General features: G+C 58.4%; 1 protein-coding gene across 1 annotated transcript; it reads right to left on the bottom strand.

Moving 5' to 3' along the window:
- Positions 1 to 10554: 10554 nt before the first annotated feature.
- On the bottom strand, positions 10555 to 14192 carry USH1G (USH1 protein network component sans). Its single transcript, XM_012453957.2, has 2 exons — positions 14017 to 14192; positions 10555 to 11776 (listed from the first exon to the last, which is right to left on the bottom strand). The coding sequence occupies exons 1-2, from the start codon at positions 14178 to 14180 to the stop codon at positions 10555 to 10557; spliced, it is 1386 nt and encodes a 461-aa protein (XP_012309380.2). The 5' UTR covers positions 14181 to 14192.
- Between the last annotated feature and the right edge of the window lie 943 nt (positions 14193 to 15135).

Here is a 15135-nt window from a genome sequence, read left to right as displayed (position 1 = left end):
GCTCCATAAAGCAACTGGCATTAATCACAGGGGTGGGGCTGGGCAAGCTGGGGGAGAAGAGACCTCGCCTGTGGCTCAGATCCTGGCCAGCTGGGGGTGAGACTGGCACCTTGAACTGCCCTGGCTCCAGCAGTGCAGGGCCACATCTGCAGCATCTCAGCATCGGCCACCCCTCTCCGGACCCTCCCCTTGGCCTTCTGCGGCTACCCCAAAGCCTGCATCTGGTGTTCCCAGGCTGCTGCTTTTCTGTGGCGACGAAGCCAGGTTAGTGATGGCCCAGAAAGGTGGGAGGGGGAGGGGCGGGAGGGATGGAGAGAGCCAGCCTCTAGCTGGCAGGGGCTCTGCTGAAGCTCCACGGGCTGTCAGCCTCTCCTTACCTTGCAAGAAGGGAAACTGAGGACTGAGGCCCAGGGTTACTCTCCAAGCTGCATAGCAAATTAGGTCCTTGGAAACCCAGGGCTGGGGCCGTCAGCAGCGCGGACACTGTTTTCCACCTGGTCTGTCCTCTGCGTCAGATCAGCGCCACAGTCCTCTGTGTGAGTGACTCCGGGGTGTAGATTAGCCTGAGGGATGTGTGTTGGGCCTGGTGGGACCAGTGCCAGAGCTGGGAGGGGAGTGAGGGCTGGACTCCTCCACAGTGTGGGGGCACCCAAAACAGAGCCTAGAGCAGGACTCTGGGTCAGACACGCCTGGGTTCTAGTCCTTGCTGTGTGACCTTAGGTAAGTCGTTTAACCTCTCTGAGCCTCGGGTTTCTGAGAGGGTGATTTGGAGTGGATGAGGGTGATGCCACCCACCTCATCGATCACTGGGGGAGCAATGACATCATTTCTGTACCGCGGATATCATGGGCCATGGCAGGGCACGTGCTTGTGGTGGCTGTCGCTACCATGAACACCACTCCTTGTGTTATCATAATTATAACATGATTGCGATATTATTTAAATCTAGCATATATCGCTACGATAATAACAAGGATAAATGGTTTTGCTTTCCAGCAGGAAAGGAGCCTGAACACGAACATGCTCTATTTCCTCTCCTCTTCGCCCACGTCTTCCTTGAGGGCTGGGGGGTTGGGGGAGTGGTGTTCCTCCCAGCCCCGCCCTGTGATACTGAACAGGTGTGCAAAGGCTGTGGTGGGCACAGAAAGGGAGGTTTGGGGACAACCCAGCCTGTCAGCTCTCTCTGCCACCAGCTCAGGGCTGCCCAGGCCCTGCTGATGCCCGCTGAGCCCTCCCTACCCTTAGACTCCCATCCGCCAGGTCCCTGGGCTGCTCCTATACCAACTGGGTATTGAGGCCTGAACTAAGCACTTTACATTCATGTTCACAACCTGCCACAGTGGGGGGTCCAATCATCCCCACTCACACTGAGGCTTGTTAAGCTGAGCTGGCCTTTCTAGGAAGTGGCAGAGCTATGCACTCAAACTGGACACCCCCGCCCAGGGGGAGAGCCCACCCAGACCCCTCAGCACGCTCGGTGCCCTAAGAGGTAGACTGCCTCCACCCCATCCCATCAGTTCTTCTCCCACTATGGCCCACCCTATCCCCCAGGGCTGGGACCCCCAACAAGCCAGTCATCCAGAGAGAGGGTGGGGGAGTCTCTCTGCAGAAACCCCCAGTTCAGGGTGAGGCTGGGGTGAGGGAAGGTGGGGTGTCCAGGAGCTTCAACCTACCAGTCTAAAGGAACTGGGGCCCTAAAAATAAATAATAGGGAAGAGGAGGAGTATAAAAATAGACTCCAGATGAAGCAATGGAGCCGTCTGTGGGCATGCACACACACACACACACACAGACATGCACACACACAGACATGCACACACACGTACATACACACACACACATGCACACACACATATGTACATACACATGCACCCACACACATGCACACACACATACCCACACACATGCATGCACATGCACGCACGCACACACGTGCACACACAGGCACAAACACAGGCACCCACACATGTACCAACACATGCACCCCCCCCACACACATGCACACACGCACACAGACATGCATGCACACATACACACGTGTACATACACGCACACACATGTACACACACTCGCACACATGCACACACGCACCCACACATGCACACGCATGCACACACACAGACATGCACACACATTGTACATACACATGCACCCACACATATGTGCACACATGTACCCACACACATGCACGCACGCACGCACGTGCACACACATGCACAAACACAGGCACCCACACACGTACCGACACATGCACCCCACACACACACACGCATGCACCTACACACATACACACACACAGACATGCATGCACACATACACACGTGTACATGCATGCACACACATGTACATATGCACTCGCACACACATGCACACACACATGCACCCAGGCATGCACACACATGCACACACACACGCACCCTCAGACACACACCCTCACATATATACACGCACCCACACATGCATACACACGCACCCACACATGCATACACATTCACACACATGCACACATACATGCACCCACATGCATGCACACATGCACACACACACATGCACACACATATCCCTCTTCTGGAAAACTTGGCGGCACTGAATCAAAGACAAATGAGCAAAATCACAGACACTCACACTCAGCTCACAAATAACCAGCCGGGCACGGTGGCTCACGCCTGTAATCCCTGCACTTTGGGAGGCTGAAGTGGGCAGATCACTTGAGGTCAGGAGTTCGAGACCAGCCTGGTCAACATGGTGAAACCAGTCTCTACTAAAAAAAAAATACATACACAGGTTATAAAAAGAAAAAAAATACAAAAAATTAGCCAGGCATGGTGGCACACACCTGTAATCCCAGCTACTCGAGAAGCTGAGGCAGGAGGATCACTTGAACCTGGGAGGTGGAGGTTGCAATGAGCCAAGATGGTGCCATTGCACTCCAGGCTGGTTGACAGAGTCAGACTTTGTCTCAAAATAAAAAAATAAACACAACCTTCCAGGAAAGCTCTGGACCCACTACACCCACCCCATGGTCACAGAGGTGTACATGTCCTCACCCACATCACACACACACACAGGCTGCACAGGCACACGTGCACACACAAGCATAGGGTCACAGTGGTATATCCAGAGGAGGGAGGCGCCCAGGGACAGAGGGAGAGGAGGGGTAGTGAGTCCTGCCTGTCTCCCATCCACCTTCCCAAGTGCAAACAGTTGAGCCCGTGTTCCTGGCCTGTTCCTGGCAGCCCCTGTGCTGGAGAGAGCCTGGAGAGATGGTTTGGTGAATAGGGTGGAAGAAGGCTGGGGCTGCTGTGGAAACAGCCAGAGTTTGAGGTTCAAATCCACAGATCCAGCATCTGCACTTACAGGTTCAGAGATATAACTTAACCTGCCTGAGTGCAAAGGCAGGTCAACAAACGAGACCATTCTCAAGGGTTTGCCGTACCTGGTGTGTAGAAGGTGCTAGATACATGTTTCTGAGAAGGCATCTAGGAGCCTGCAGCAATGTAAACAGACAGACTATGCATTTGTGGGTCATTTGCCACCCCCACCCTGTTGAGAAATGCTCAGTGTATGATAAATTACACCGTTTGCTAAGAAGAACGGTGGTAAGGAAGCCGTGGCCACCACCCCACCCCCCAGCAGAAAACTGCTTGGGGCATTCTAAAGTAGCAAAACAGTATCTGCATATCATACACCGGTGAAAACAATGCTTTAAGCACGGCTATGCGACCTGCCCCCGGGGCTCCCTCGGGGAGAATATTTTCTAGTTTGTACTTGATCAGCAGTAAGCAGGCACCAGCTGCCTGCCTAGTTTATCTTGGGTCTATGAGAAAACACAGAACACCTGTTTGCTAATAATAATCACCTGTTCAGAGAGAATTAACAAGCGGGTCAGCATCTTCTCAAGGCCCTCAGCCCAGAATGCTGTCAGCTCCCTGAGACTCTCAGCTGGGAAGGCTATTGGCCCCCCATACACTTTCCTGTTCTATCTGGGCGTCTGCTTCTTAATGCCTTCAGCGCCACCTGGCTGGAGTCTGTACGGCCGAGCTGGTCTCGGTACCACCTGAACCTCAGTTGCCGCATGTATAAAATGGGGCTTAGTCCATGATGCCTTCTGCCTGCTCTATCTTGGACAACTGCTGTGAGGTTTGAAAAAACGAGACCGTGAGTGAGGGGTGGTCTGGTCCTGTGGGGGAGAGAGAGCCCCAGAGGGCAGGGAATCACTGGTAGCTACTGTTTCCAACACCCTCTCTCCTCCATGAGAACACCCCCCCCCCCACCCGCCAGGGCACCCACCAGCTATGTTTGGGGTCCAGTGGAGAAACTGCCCCAGGGTGTGCATTTTCAGAGTCGGGAAAGGCTCCAGCCAGAGTAGTGTTGGGGGCCGGGGGTGGGGGTGCATTTTCATACGGGGTTTGGAAGAACAGGACTGCTCCCTAGGACCCACCTGCTGAGGCAGCTCGGCCGACCACAAATACAGGGAACACCCCACGGCCAGTCTCAGATCAACAACAACCATAACCTTGATTAACTGGTGCGTACTAAATACCAGGGAGTGTGTGAGTGTTTCTATGCACCATCATCTCACCCTCCTAATAACCTATGGGGTTAATGCTGTTATTATAATACGTATTTTTACATATGAGGAAGCAGACTCAGAGAGGCTAGGTAACTTACCCAAGGCCACACAGCTGAAAGGGATGGAGCCAGTTTTGCTGCCCAAATCTGGCTGTCCCGAGTCCTGCCATCTCCCATACAACCTGGGCCAATCTCAGAGGTCACAGACTTAGCATGCGCTGGAGGGACAGGGGTGCCATGCTGTTGGGGACTGGCCATAACATGGGGACAGGAGGCAGTGGGCACCATCAGGAGACCTAGTGCTGCTTTGCCCACTTGGTGACTCGGTGACCTCTGGCCAGCCCCTTCCCCTCTGGGCCTCAGTCACCTCGTCTATAAAATGACAGGGTTGGGCCATGTCCCCTGGAGGCCCTCTCCGCCTCTGATTCACTCCACCACCCCCACCTCCAGTTGGAGTGGAGTGGCGCAATCTCGGCTCACTGCAGCCTCCGCCTCCTGGGTTCATGCAGTTCTTGTCCCTCAGCCTCCCAAGTAGCTGGGATTACAGGCACACGCTCCCACGCCTGGCTAATTTTTGTATTTTTAGTAGAGACGGGGTTTCACCATGTTGGTCAGGCTGGTCTCAAACTCCTGATGTCAAGTGATCCCCCTGCCTCAGCCTCCTAAAGTGTCGGGATTACAGGCATGAGACACTGCACCCGGCCCTTTTTTTTTTTCTTTGAGACAGGGTCTCACTCTGTTGCCCAGATTGGAGTGCAATGGTATGCTCATAGCTCACTGCAGCCTTGACCTTCCCAGCTCAAGCAATCCTCCCACCTCAGTCTCCTGAGTAGCTGGGACCAAAGGCACGCACCATCAACCAGGCTAATTTTTCAATTTTTTGTAGAGATAGGGTCTCACCATGTTGCCCAGGCTGGTCTGGAACTTCTGGGTTCAAATGATCTACTCAGCTCTGCCTCCCAACGTGCTAAAATGTCCCTCTTTTTGATATAAACCTTTATGGAAATGAGTGACGAAAGCTGAGCCCCTATACGTAATATTTTCTGCTTGTACATCCCCACAGGCTCCCTGGAGCAGCCCCTGCTCCTGGCGCCCCAGGCTTCCGCGCTGGAGCCACACTGGCCCACGGAGCCCCTCGTCTCGCTGCCTCCTGTTCCTCTCTGCCGGGATGCTGAAGCGTCCCTCTGCTATCTGTCTTACCACTCCACGCCCCTGTATCCTCTTCTGGACCATCGCGGCGAAGGAGGCTTTCATGAGGTGGGTGCAGTGACCGGGATGGCCAGCAGAGGTCGCAGGGAGACGCACCCCCCGGGGGCATGGCAGGTGGAATCGTGTTGTGTTGGCGCCCTTGGCAGCCTGAGTGTGAGAAAAGCGTGGCAGCAGCCAGAGACCCACATTCTGGGTCTGACTCTTCCCCTCTGTGGGCCTCCTTTTTTCCATCTGTGAAGTGGAGGGAAGTGGCTTGGAACCCCTGATGGTTGCTAGGCAACCTTCCTGCACCAACATCCTAGGGACCTTTCTGATTGATGCTGGGGGAAGGGAACTGTCTTGAACTCCCTTTGGCAGAAGAAATTGGCCCAGCAGCCAGAGGTAATGGAGCAAGATGACTCCAGGGCCCTTCCTCAGACCCGACTGAGAAAACAGCCCACTGGGCACCAGCTTAGGGAGGGGAATCACCCCTGGGAGAAAGGAGGGCTTCAAATCAGGCTGCCCATGAACTCCCTGCAGTGGTGAGGGACATGGAGACCCTCTGGAGGCCCAGAGCCCAGGTGACAGGTGGCAGCCTCCCAGAGTACAGCTTCTGCCCATATCTGGAAAAGCCCAGGGAAGCCTTGGTGGGAAGAGAGAACGTATCCTCTTGAGCTCCACAGCTGCAGGCCCTGGCAACAAGGCTGGAAGCTCGGCCATCCTCCTTGCTCAGGGGGACCCTCCTGCCCCAGTTCTCAGCCCTGCCTCTCCAGCAGCTCCTAATTCTGGGCTGAGCTAGGAGAGCAGGGTACAGGCCTAGGGCTCCCTGCAAAGATGCACAGCTGGGGGCTTGAGGACACTCCAGAGAACAGGACCCAGGACCCAGTCCTCACGAGCACAGAGAAGACCCCCTCCCACCCCCACCCCACCTTCCCACTCTTCACTCCATCCCCAAAGCATTAAAGGACAAGACACAGGCATGACGCTGATGGAGAACATTCTCTACAAAAGTCGTAATGAGCCTGCAGGATGGATTGAGGGTACAGCGGCAGGAGCACAGCGCCTGCTCCACCCCTGCATCGGGAGAACCGGGAGGGGCTGCGGCGGTAAATGGACAAGAAACGGGAGAGAAGGGCAGCACCTGGGGCTCTGGGAAAAACAAGTCGGCACTTGGGGGTGGCCCCAGGATCAGGCCCAGAGAACAGGGAAAAGCGCTGTGGTGGGCTTTGAATGGCAGTGGCAGGCAGCCAAGTCCTCAGTGTCCTGTAGAGGGACAGGGACCATCTCCTCCATGCCCCCCACTCTGGGCATGTGTGTGGGGATAGGAATCCCCACACAGACCAGAAAGAGGCCTTGAGGGCTCTCTTTCCCCTGCCCTAGCCAAGGGGGCCCCAAGAGGAGCTGGGAGCTGTGGCCATGCTCCCAGCAGGTCAGGGATGGGGGACCATGGCTGAGAGAGGTGGAAGGCACCTCTGCATGGGATGCGAAGGGGCACACACGTATCGGCGGGCTCCTGAGGGACTCTCCCACATCTGTGACCTCGGTCTGGCTGGAGAGCTCTGGGGGCACACATCTGAGGACACAAGCTCTGAGCACCCTCTGAGCTGGCCTTTCCCCTGGTCTCACTACCATCACAGGGCTGGGACACAGGTGAGCTCTCCCTTACCCTCATCCATGCAGAATCATGCAGCAGCCCAGGCCCTTCCAGACCTGGAGGGAAACCCACCACACAATACCCAACTTGAGCGTCCACACATGTGCACACACATGAACACACATACACACACACAAACACACATGCACGTGCACACACTAACATGCATGCACGTGCACATGTGCACACACGCACACACATGCACGCACGTGGACACGTGCACGCATGTGCACACACTAACATGCATGCACATGCACATGTGCGCACATGAACACACATACGCACACACAAACACACATGCACGTTGACACGTGCACGCATGTGTGCACTAACACACATGCAAGTGCACATGTGCACACACATACCCAAAAATACATGCACAAACACACCACACATGTACAGACACATGCACACATGCGTGCATACATACACACAAACATGCACACACACAGCCCTGGCGACCTGGGGACAATCTGCAGTTTAGATTATCCACTTTCTCCAGTGTCTACACCGCAGGACTTACCCACCCCAGGCCTGACACCCAGCCACGCCCTGTTCTGCCGCGGCTGGGAGACTGAAGAGGTTGGCGGATGCCTTTCTGTAGCCCAGCGCATGCCTGCTGGGCCTGGGGGCTATAATACTGCAGCCTGTTGGTCTAGCACCTTGCATCTAGTGCCCTGGCCCTGTGGAGTCCCTGGGGGGGGCCAGGCGGCACAAGGAAGAAGGGGAAGGCTGGAGGAAGACAGGCCAGGCTCCACCCCTGGATGAGCTGGGAAGGGTGTCAGTACCCCCACCCCACCCCAGCCTGGCTCTCCAGCTCTGGGCCTTGGCCAGTGGGTGAAGGAGGGGGTGCTGGCTATGCTTGGGTTGAGGTGCAGACTGACAGGGCGTTTGGCTGAAGAGTCTGGCTGGGGAACGTCCCCTCTGGGGTGGACAGGAGGAGGGGAGGCAGCCCAAACTCTTCCCTTCACAAAAATGCAGGAAGCGAGCAAGTCTCCGGCCTCAGCACAAAAGAGCAGGACCCTCAGAGAAGGGGTGGGAGAGGCCATGGCGCCTGGGACAGGCACCCCCTCCCGCATCCACCTCCCACACTCTCATCCAGCTCCGATGCCCGTGCCCTCCCTCTGGAGCAGGACTCCCCCACGTCTACATGTCCTTTAGGGCTGCTCAGAGTGGGTGGCTCAGGGCCTTGGAGACCCCTCAGAACTGGAGTTCTGGAACATTCTCTTGCCCCTCTGGTGCCTCCAGACCACACCCTCTGCTTCAAGGTGTAGACAGGCTTTCAAAGGAGTTGACCACGTGGTCCTTGCTCCTGGGGAAGGGGGCTGCAGGGCTGGCGACCGTGAGGACCTCGAGGCCTCACCATAGGTTGTGGCAACTTGCGATTCATTTTGGTCTCGGGAGAGGAGCCCCCGGTCACCTGTGGGGGAAGAGACAGAAACGGATCTCAGGTGAGGTCCTTCAGAGGCAACAAGGCAACATTTTCTTTTTTTTCCTTTTTTTTTTTTTTTTTGAGACAGAATCTCACTCTGTTGCCCAGGCTGGAGTGCAGTGGCACAATCTTGGTTCACTGCAACCTCTGCCTTCCAGGTTCAAGCCAATCTCCTGCCTCAGCCTCCTGAATAGCTGGGATTACAGGTGCGTGCCACCACGCCCGGATAATTTTTTGTATTTTTAGTATAGATGGGGTTTCTCCATGTTGGTTAGGCTGGTCTTGAACTCCTGACCTCATGATCCACCCACCTTGGCCTCCCAAAGTGCTGGGATTACAGGCGTGAGCCACTGCGCCCAGCCATCAGAGGCATCATTTTCAACTAGGACAGCCATCTGGACAACTTAGCCTCCCCATCTCTAAGCAGGCTGATGGTCACGGATGGGGGATGCCAGCCTATGGGTGACCTCCCCATCCCCAAAACTCTAAACCAGACTGCCCCTCAACACCCATCCCTGCCCCAGCCATTCAGGATAAAGGCCATAGATACCTAAAAGGAAGTGAGGACAGTGTTTGTTGGGCCTGTGGGATATCATGGGGGAGGGGCCAGGGCAGGGACTGGCCACAGCATGACCACTTGGTGGCAGCCTTGGGCACTATGGCGGCCTTTGGAACATGAACTCTGCCTCCAAGGCTGCTTCTGGCCCTCTTGGACTATTTGCCCACATTCCTGGTTGGAGCATTCAGGAACAGCAGGTAAAACATCTGCCTAAGTCCAGATGTGGTGGCTCATGCCTGCAATCCCAGCACTTTGGGAGGCTGAGGTGGGCGGATCACCTGAGGTTAGGAGTTCAAGACCAGCCTGGCCAACATGGTGAAACCCCATCTCTACTAAAAATACAAAAATTAGCTGGGCTGGGAGTGGACACCTGTAATCCCAGCTACTCAGGAGGCTGAGGCAGGAGAATCGTTTGAACCCGGGCAGTAGAGATTGCAGTGAACCGAGATTGTGCCACTGCACTCCAGCCTTGGTGACAAGAGTGAGTGAGACTGTGTCTCAAAAAAAAAAAAAAAATCTGCCTGAGGGCTTGGGCAATTGAGAGGCCCTGCTGACTGTACACCCTGCAGCCCACGGGAGCCACCTTGACCCCAGGCTCTAAAGCCATGCAGACCAGGGATCAAGCCCAGCTCCATGCTCAGCAGGAGCAGGACCTTGAGGTGAGCTATTCTGACCAACTGAGCCTCCATCTGCTGTAAAATGGGAACGATACAGTCCACCAATATAGTTCAGCTCACACAGGCGTTTAGGGGGATTAAGCAGGAGGACGTGTTCAAGGGCACAAGCCAGCACCTGGGAGGTGGGAGGGCTCAGCAACACCCCAGCTGTGATTCCTGTGACTGCTGCACCTCACGGACACTAAGACACCCATGTCCGCACATGTTGATGTCCCCAAAATCAAGGTGCACTTATCACAAATCGAGGCGTTGTGATAAGAACGCCTCCAGTCCTCAATAAATTGGCAGCTTCTTGTTCTGAGCTGGTGGTAAATAAAATAATGGGGCCTCTTATCATTGATGGCCCCATTTCAATTGTATGAAACGCGGTATCCCCCCCACCCTCCACTCCTGAATAGGCAGATACGTAACCCCCTCCCCAGATGCCTTCCAACTCCTGTTCCTCCATCCCCGCCCCCGCCAGGCTGGACACTCACAGCTCTGTGTCCTCCAGGGCTGGCGGGCGCTCCATCACCTGCCGCCGCCTCCTCACAGCCCCCAAGATCTTCTTTCGGGGCCCCAGGGGGACGCTGATGCTGCGGAGGTCGAGGTCAGAGCACAGCATCAGAGCTTCGAGGTCGATCTTCTCCTGCCGCAGGAGGGCGGCAAAGTCCTCCATGTGCAGAGAGGCCAGGAAGGTCTCCAGCGGGCTGGTCTCGGGCTCCAGGTCTTCGTCCAAGCCTAAGTCCAGCTCGTCCCAGGGCAGCTCCTCCCCACAACTGCGGTCCTGCAGGCTGTTGGCACTGCCCAGGCTGTCGTCGTCCAGGCTGGGGGAGCTCTGCAGCCGACCCCTCGGCGCTCCCACCCCGTCCAGTCCCCCATCCTCGCGGCCCAGTCCCTGCAGCCCACTGCTCAAGTAGTTTCTGCGGAACACCATGGTGCCCAGGCCGGGGCGGGTAAACAGGGAGTCGTGGCCTGAGTCGGTGCTGACCTCCGAGTGAGCAGGCTCGGCCGCCAGCGTGGCACGGGAGACGCTGTCCTCGTCCGAGAGGAACATGTCCCGGAGCGGGGCTCGGCCCCACTCCTTGGGGTTGGCGTAGGTGCCCTGGCGCACGAACATCACATCACTGCCCAGCTGCAGGCCGGAGAGCGAGCGCACGCTCTTGCGCCCATCCTCGGAGACCTTGAAGGTGCCTTCGCCGCCCTGCTTTCGCCGCTCCAGCTTCTTCTGCATCTTGGTCTTGCCCCTGGACGTGCCGTGCAGCGTGGCTTGCGAGTAGGGCAGGTGGCTGCCCAGTGCCAGGTGCTGCAGCCGGCGGCTCAGGGTGCTGGATGTGAGGCTGGAGAAGCTGAGGGTGTCGGAGCGCTCGGCCAGCTCGCGCCGGTAGTGCCGCTCCATGCGCTCGTGGTGCTTGCGCTGCAGCTTGGCACACTCGCGGATGCGCCGCTCCGCCTCGCGGAAGGCCTTGTCCTTCAGCTTGCCCACCAGCTTGGGGTTGAGGCTGCTCTGCTTGGCCGCGATGGAGTCCAGGTAGCGCACACACTCCATGTGGCCCTTCATGGCGGCCATGTCCAGCGGCGTGTGGTAGTCATTGTCTAGGCACCAGATGTTGGCCCCGAAGGACACCAGGAAGGACAGGCAGTGCAAGTGGCCATTGGAAGCTGCCAGGTGCAGGGGTGTGTTGCCCCAGATGTCACACTTGTCTGGGTCGCCCCTGCAGGGAGAGCACACAGGAGGGACGGGTGATGAGTCCTTGCTGAGGATGGAGGTGGAGGGAGTGGAGTCGGGGTGGGGAGCTTCCCCACGGCCACAGCAGGCCCCAAAGGTACCGTGACCCTGTGACCTCTTCGACTCCAGGACACCTGCAGGCCTGAGTCACCAAACAGACCTGGGGTGAGCCCAGGGGAAAATGGCCCCAGGTGTGCAGGAAGTGGGGTGGCAGAGAAGGCGGGACCGGGGCGGGGCCTTCCCCGAACTGACTGAGGGCTGGGAATCTCAGGGGATAAATATTTGATGCCCTGAGAGAAGGGAGTGAATTATTCATGGGGCCCTGCGCAGAGCTGGCCCAGAGCGGTGGTGGGCCAGGGCCGCTGGGTCTCTAGGCAGGCGTGGTGGTGAGTGTGGCTGCATTCGCCCAGTGACCGTAAAAGAGAAAGACCAGAGGGTGGTGTGTGCTGGGCCCCAGCCCTGGGTGAGTGCGTGTGAGGTGTAGGCTTGCGTGTCGGCAGGCACGGCCCTGTCTGCAGGGAGCAGGGCCAGGCCTGGCAAGCCCGAGTGTGAAAGGTGTCGGGCCTTGGCCTGGACCCGGAGGGGAGTGCCGGGGCAGCCAGGACTGGAGGGGAGGAGGAGGAAATCAGCTGCCCATGCTCCAAAGCCCTCCCCTCCCCAGGCTGCCCTCTCTTTGGTATCCCTGAGAGGCTGGCTCACTTGAGCCTGTCCAGGGACCCCCGATAGCCCCCACAAGCACCTTCACACCAGAATGTGTCTCCCAGGGGAAGCTTCCAAGACCCCTCCGGAGCTCTCCCTCCCTTGGGGGCCCAGAACAGTACCCCTGCCCTGCACTAATGAGGCCACAAGGCCACCCCCCAGGCCTGGGGGAAGAATCACTCCTTTGTCTCATCAGCTCCCCGAACACCCCCTCCTGGGCCTCCCCTCCCGGCTGCCAAGTCCTGCAGGCCAGTGTGGGAAGGGCCCCGGCACCCGGCCCACACCCCATCAAACACCAGTCCTGACCTCTGAAGGAGTTGGGGCTTGGTGTAACCAAAAGGAGCCCTCTTCCCCTCCTCCCATGAGCCTCTCTGAAGGGGTGACAGGGGCCAGTGTCACTGTGTGCCCTCCTGGGGCGGGGAGGGGCCAGTCATCCTTGGCCTCCCAGGACATGGCTCAGTTGTCCAGACTCCGAGGCTGCTCCCACCTGAGGCTGGGCCCAAAGAGAGGGCAAGAGGGGGGGTCTCCAGGACCCACGACATGTTCAGGCCACAGCCCAGCGCCTGGCACTGGGGCCAGCTCAACCCCTGGCCCTCTCTCCCATGACCTGAGACTTCACATCAACTCTCCTGGGGTGTCCTGTCACCCCTCATCCTGTCCAGGCTGCCCTGGTGTCCAGAACAACCTGACTTCTTTTTATAAAGCCATTGGACCTGAGGGAGTTTGTCACAGTCCTTTGACTTTAGCCCCAAGGAACCCACGTCAGTAACTCTGGTCCTGGAAGTGGCTCAACTGCCACCTCCAGGCCCTGTCCCTGGCGCTGACACCTGCACTGGATGCCCACCCCTCCCCCTCGGACAACTCTAAAGGGAGGGGGAGGGGAGAGAAGCCCCTTCATGGTGAGCACATCGCAGCCTCCCCATAGCTTAGCTGTGCCCGGCTGTAGGGGAGGGGCTTGGAGAGAGTTAATGGGGTGGCTGAACCAGTGACATTTGGTGCTGCAGACAGTGTCCATAAATCCCCAAAATGAGCAGGGTGAGGGTAAGTGCTGTGTGACACTGGCCTGCAGTGGGGAGGTGGGTACCGGCTGGGAGAGCCATTTGGATCCAAGACTGGAGAGTGGGCAGTGAAGACCCCCTCCCTTCCTACCCTCCACTGCTGGTTCCTCCAGACTTCCCAGCCTTCTCTCTGGGCCTAAGCCCCTCACACTTGCTCCAGGAGGACCCCAGGCAGGGAATCTCTCCCACCTTCCCCTCACTCTGCAGCAATCCCCCATAATCAGGAAGCCCCAAATCCCAGTTTCTCCCCTCCTAGCCCCAAATCCAGGTCACAAGTGTTACAAGTGTCAGATGCCTCTGCTTGGGTCCCCCTCCACGTGTGTCTCTCCCACCAACAGCAGGGTCTAAGGGTGCACCTGTCTGCAGGGGAAGGAAGCAGCTCCGAGGAGGAGCGGACGAGCCCAGGGACCCTGGGGTTTCAGGGGCTTCAAGGACGAGGCTTCCAGGGTGCTGGGTGGGGTGTACTTACCCGCGGCTCACAATGAGGCGCAGAGACTCGAGGTTGCCGTGGTAGGCAGCCCAGAGAGTGGGGGTCATGCCATCCTCGTCGGGGGCATTCAGCTCCTTCCGGGTGGCCTCCTTGAGAAGCTCCAGGTAGCCATCCCGGGCTGCCCGGTGGTACTGGTCGTTCATGGCGCCCGACGTGGATGGGGAGGGCGGGGGGCACGGGGAAAGGCCCCCCGCAGGGGAGGGCAGCAGGGTTAGGGCTGAGGCATGAGGTTGGGGGAGGGGGGCCGGGCAGGGGCCGGGGCCACCAGCCCCCGCTGCCGCAGACGGAGGGTGCGGAGCGCCAGAGCCGCGACTACTGGGACATCTGAGCCGCTCACCCGGAGGCGGGGGTGGGGGGGAATCTCCCGCTGTCCAGGGAGCCGCCTCCGGTTTTCTCCTGGGTCCTAAACACCCCGCATGCACCTCAAAGCACGAGGGTGACCCACGCGAGGCCCTGCCTCCCCTTTTCAAAAGTGCCCACCCCGGGGCCCCGCCCCAATCTGGGGACAGTCAGGGGTCCGTCCTCACTAGAGCCTGGGGCGCTGTGGCCCCCGATTTCTCCACCTGTTAGTGGAACAAGCCGAGAGCTGGGGAGGGGTGCCGAGGGCGGGGTAGGGGAGCTGCCCTGAGCCCCAGGACAGTGGGCCTAAGAAGGGGCACGAGCACCGACCGCGGTGCGGTGAGCGAGTGGGACTCCGCGGGCCCGGCCGCCTCCCGCACGAGTCCCTCGGCCGCGCTCCAGCAGGGGGCGCTGGAGGACTGGCAGCCGCTCCGCGCGCCGCGTGGAACTTCGCACCCAAGCCCAGACTTCGCCGCATCCAGCGGAGCGGGGACCAGGGGGCGGGCGGGGCGGCGGGGTAGCGGAAAAGGGAGCTTGGGTCACTGCGAGGACCTTGCGGGGAGGAGGGCTGGGGTTCCCATCCCGAGCAGCAGCAGAGGAGCACGAGGATACAGGGTGCGCCGCGGCTGGAAGGCGTCGGGGTGCCCGCGGGCTTTCGGGACGTCTCTTGAGCTTAGCTCTCGGGGCTCTGGGCGCCTGGAATGCTGCGTGCCAGGGCGCGGTGGGCACCGGGGGCGGGGTGCCCTCTGGGTGCCGCAG

The sequence above is a fragment of the Aotus nancymaae genome, unplaced genomic scaffold (assembly GCF_030222135.1).
Source record: "Aotus nancymaae isolate 86718 unplaced genomic scaffold, 86718_ANA_hifiasm-v0.15.2.pri h1tg000089l, whole genome shotgun sequence".
In the NCBI taxonomy this organism is placed as follows: Eukaryota; Metazoa; Chordata; class Mammalia; order Primates; family Aotidae; genus Aotus; species Aotus nancymaae.
Note: the sequence above shows the minus strand (reverse complement) of the source record. Positions and strands in the feature narration are given on the sequence as shown.

What these genes read in the sequence shown, in the direction of transcription:
- USH1G (XM_012453957.2), bottom strand. Translation starts at nt 14,180, where the DNA reads ATGAACGACCAGTACCACCGGGCAGCCCGGGATGGCTACCTGGAGCTT. An exon ending in CGCCTCATTGTGAGCCGCGG is followed by an intron (nt 11,777 to 14,016) that starts GTAAGTACACCC and finishes CTCTCCCTGCAG; the next exon opens with GGGCGACCCAGACAAGTGTG.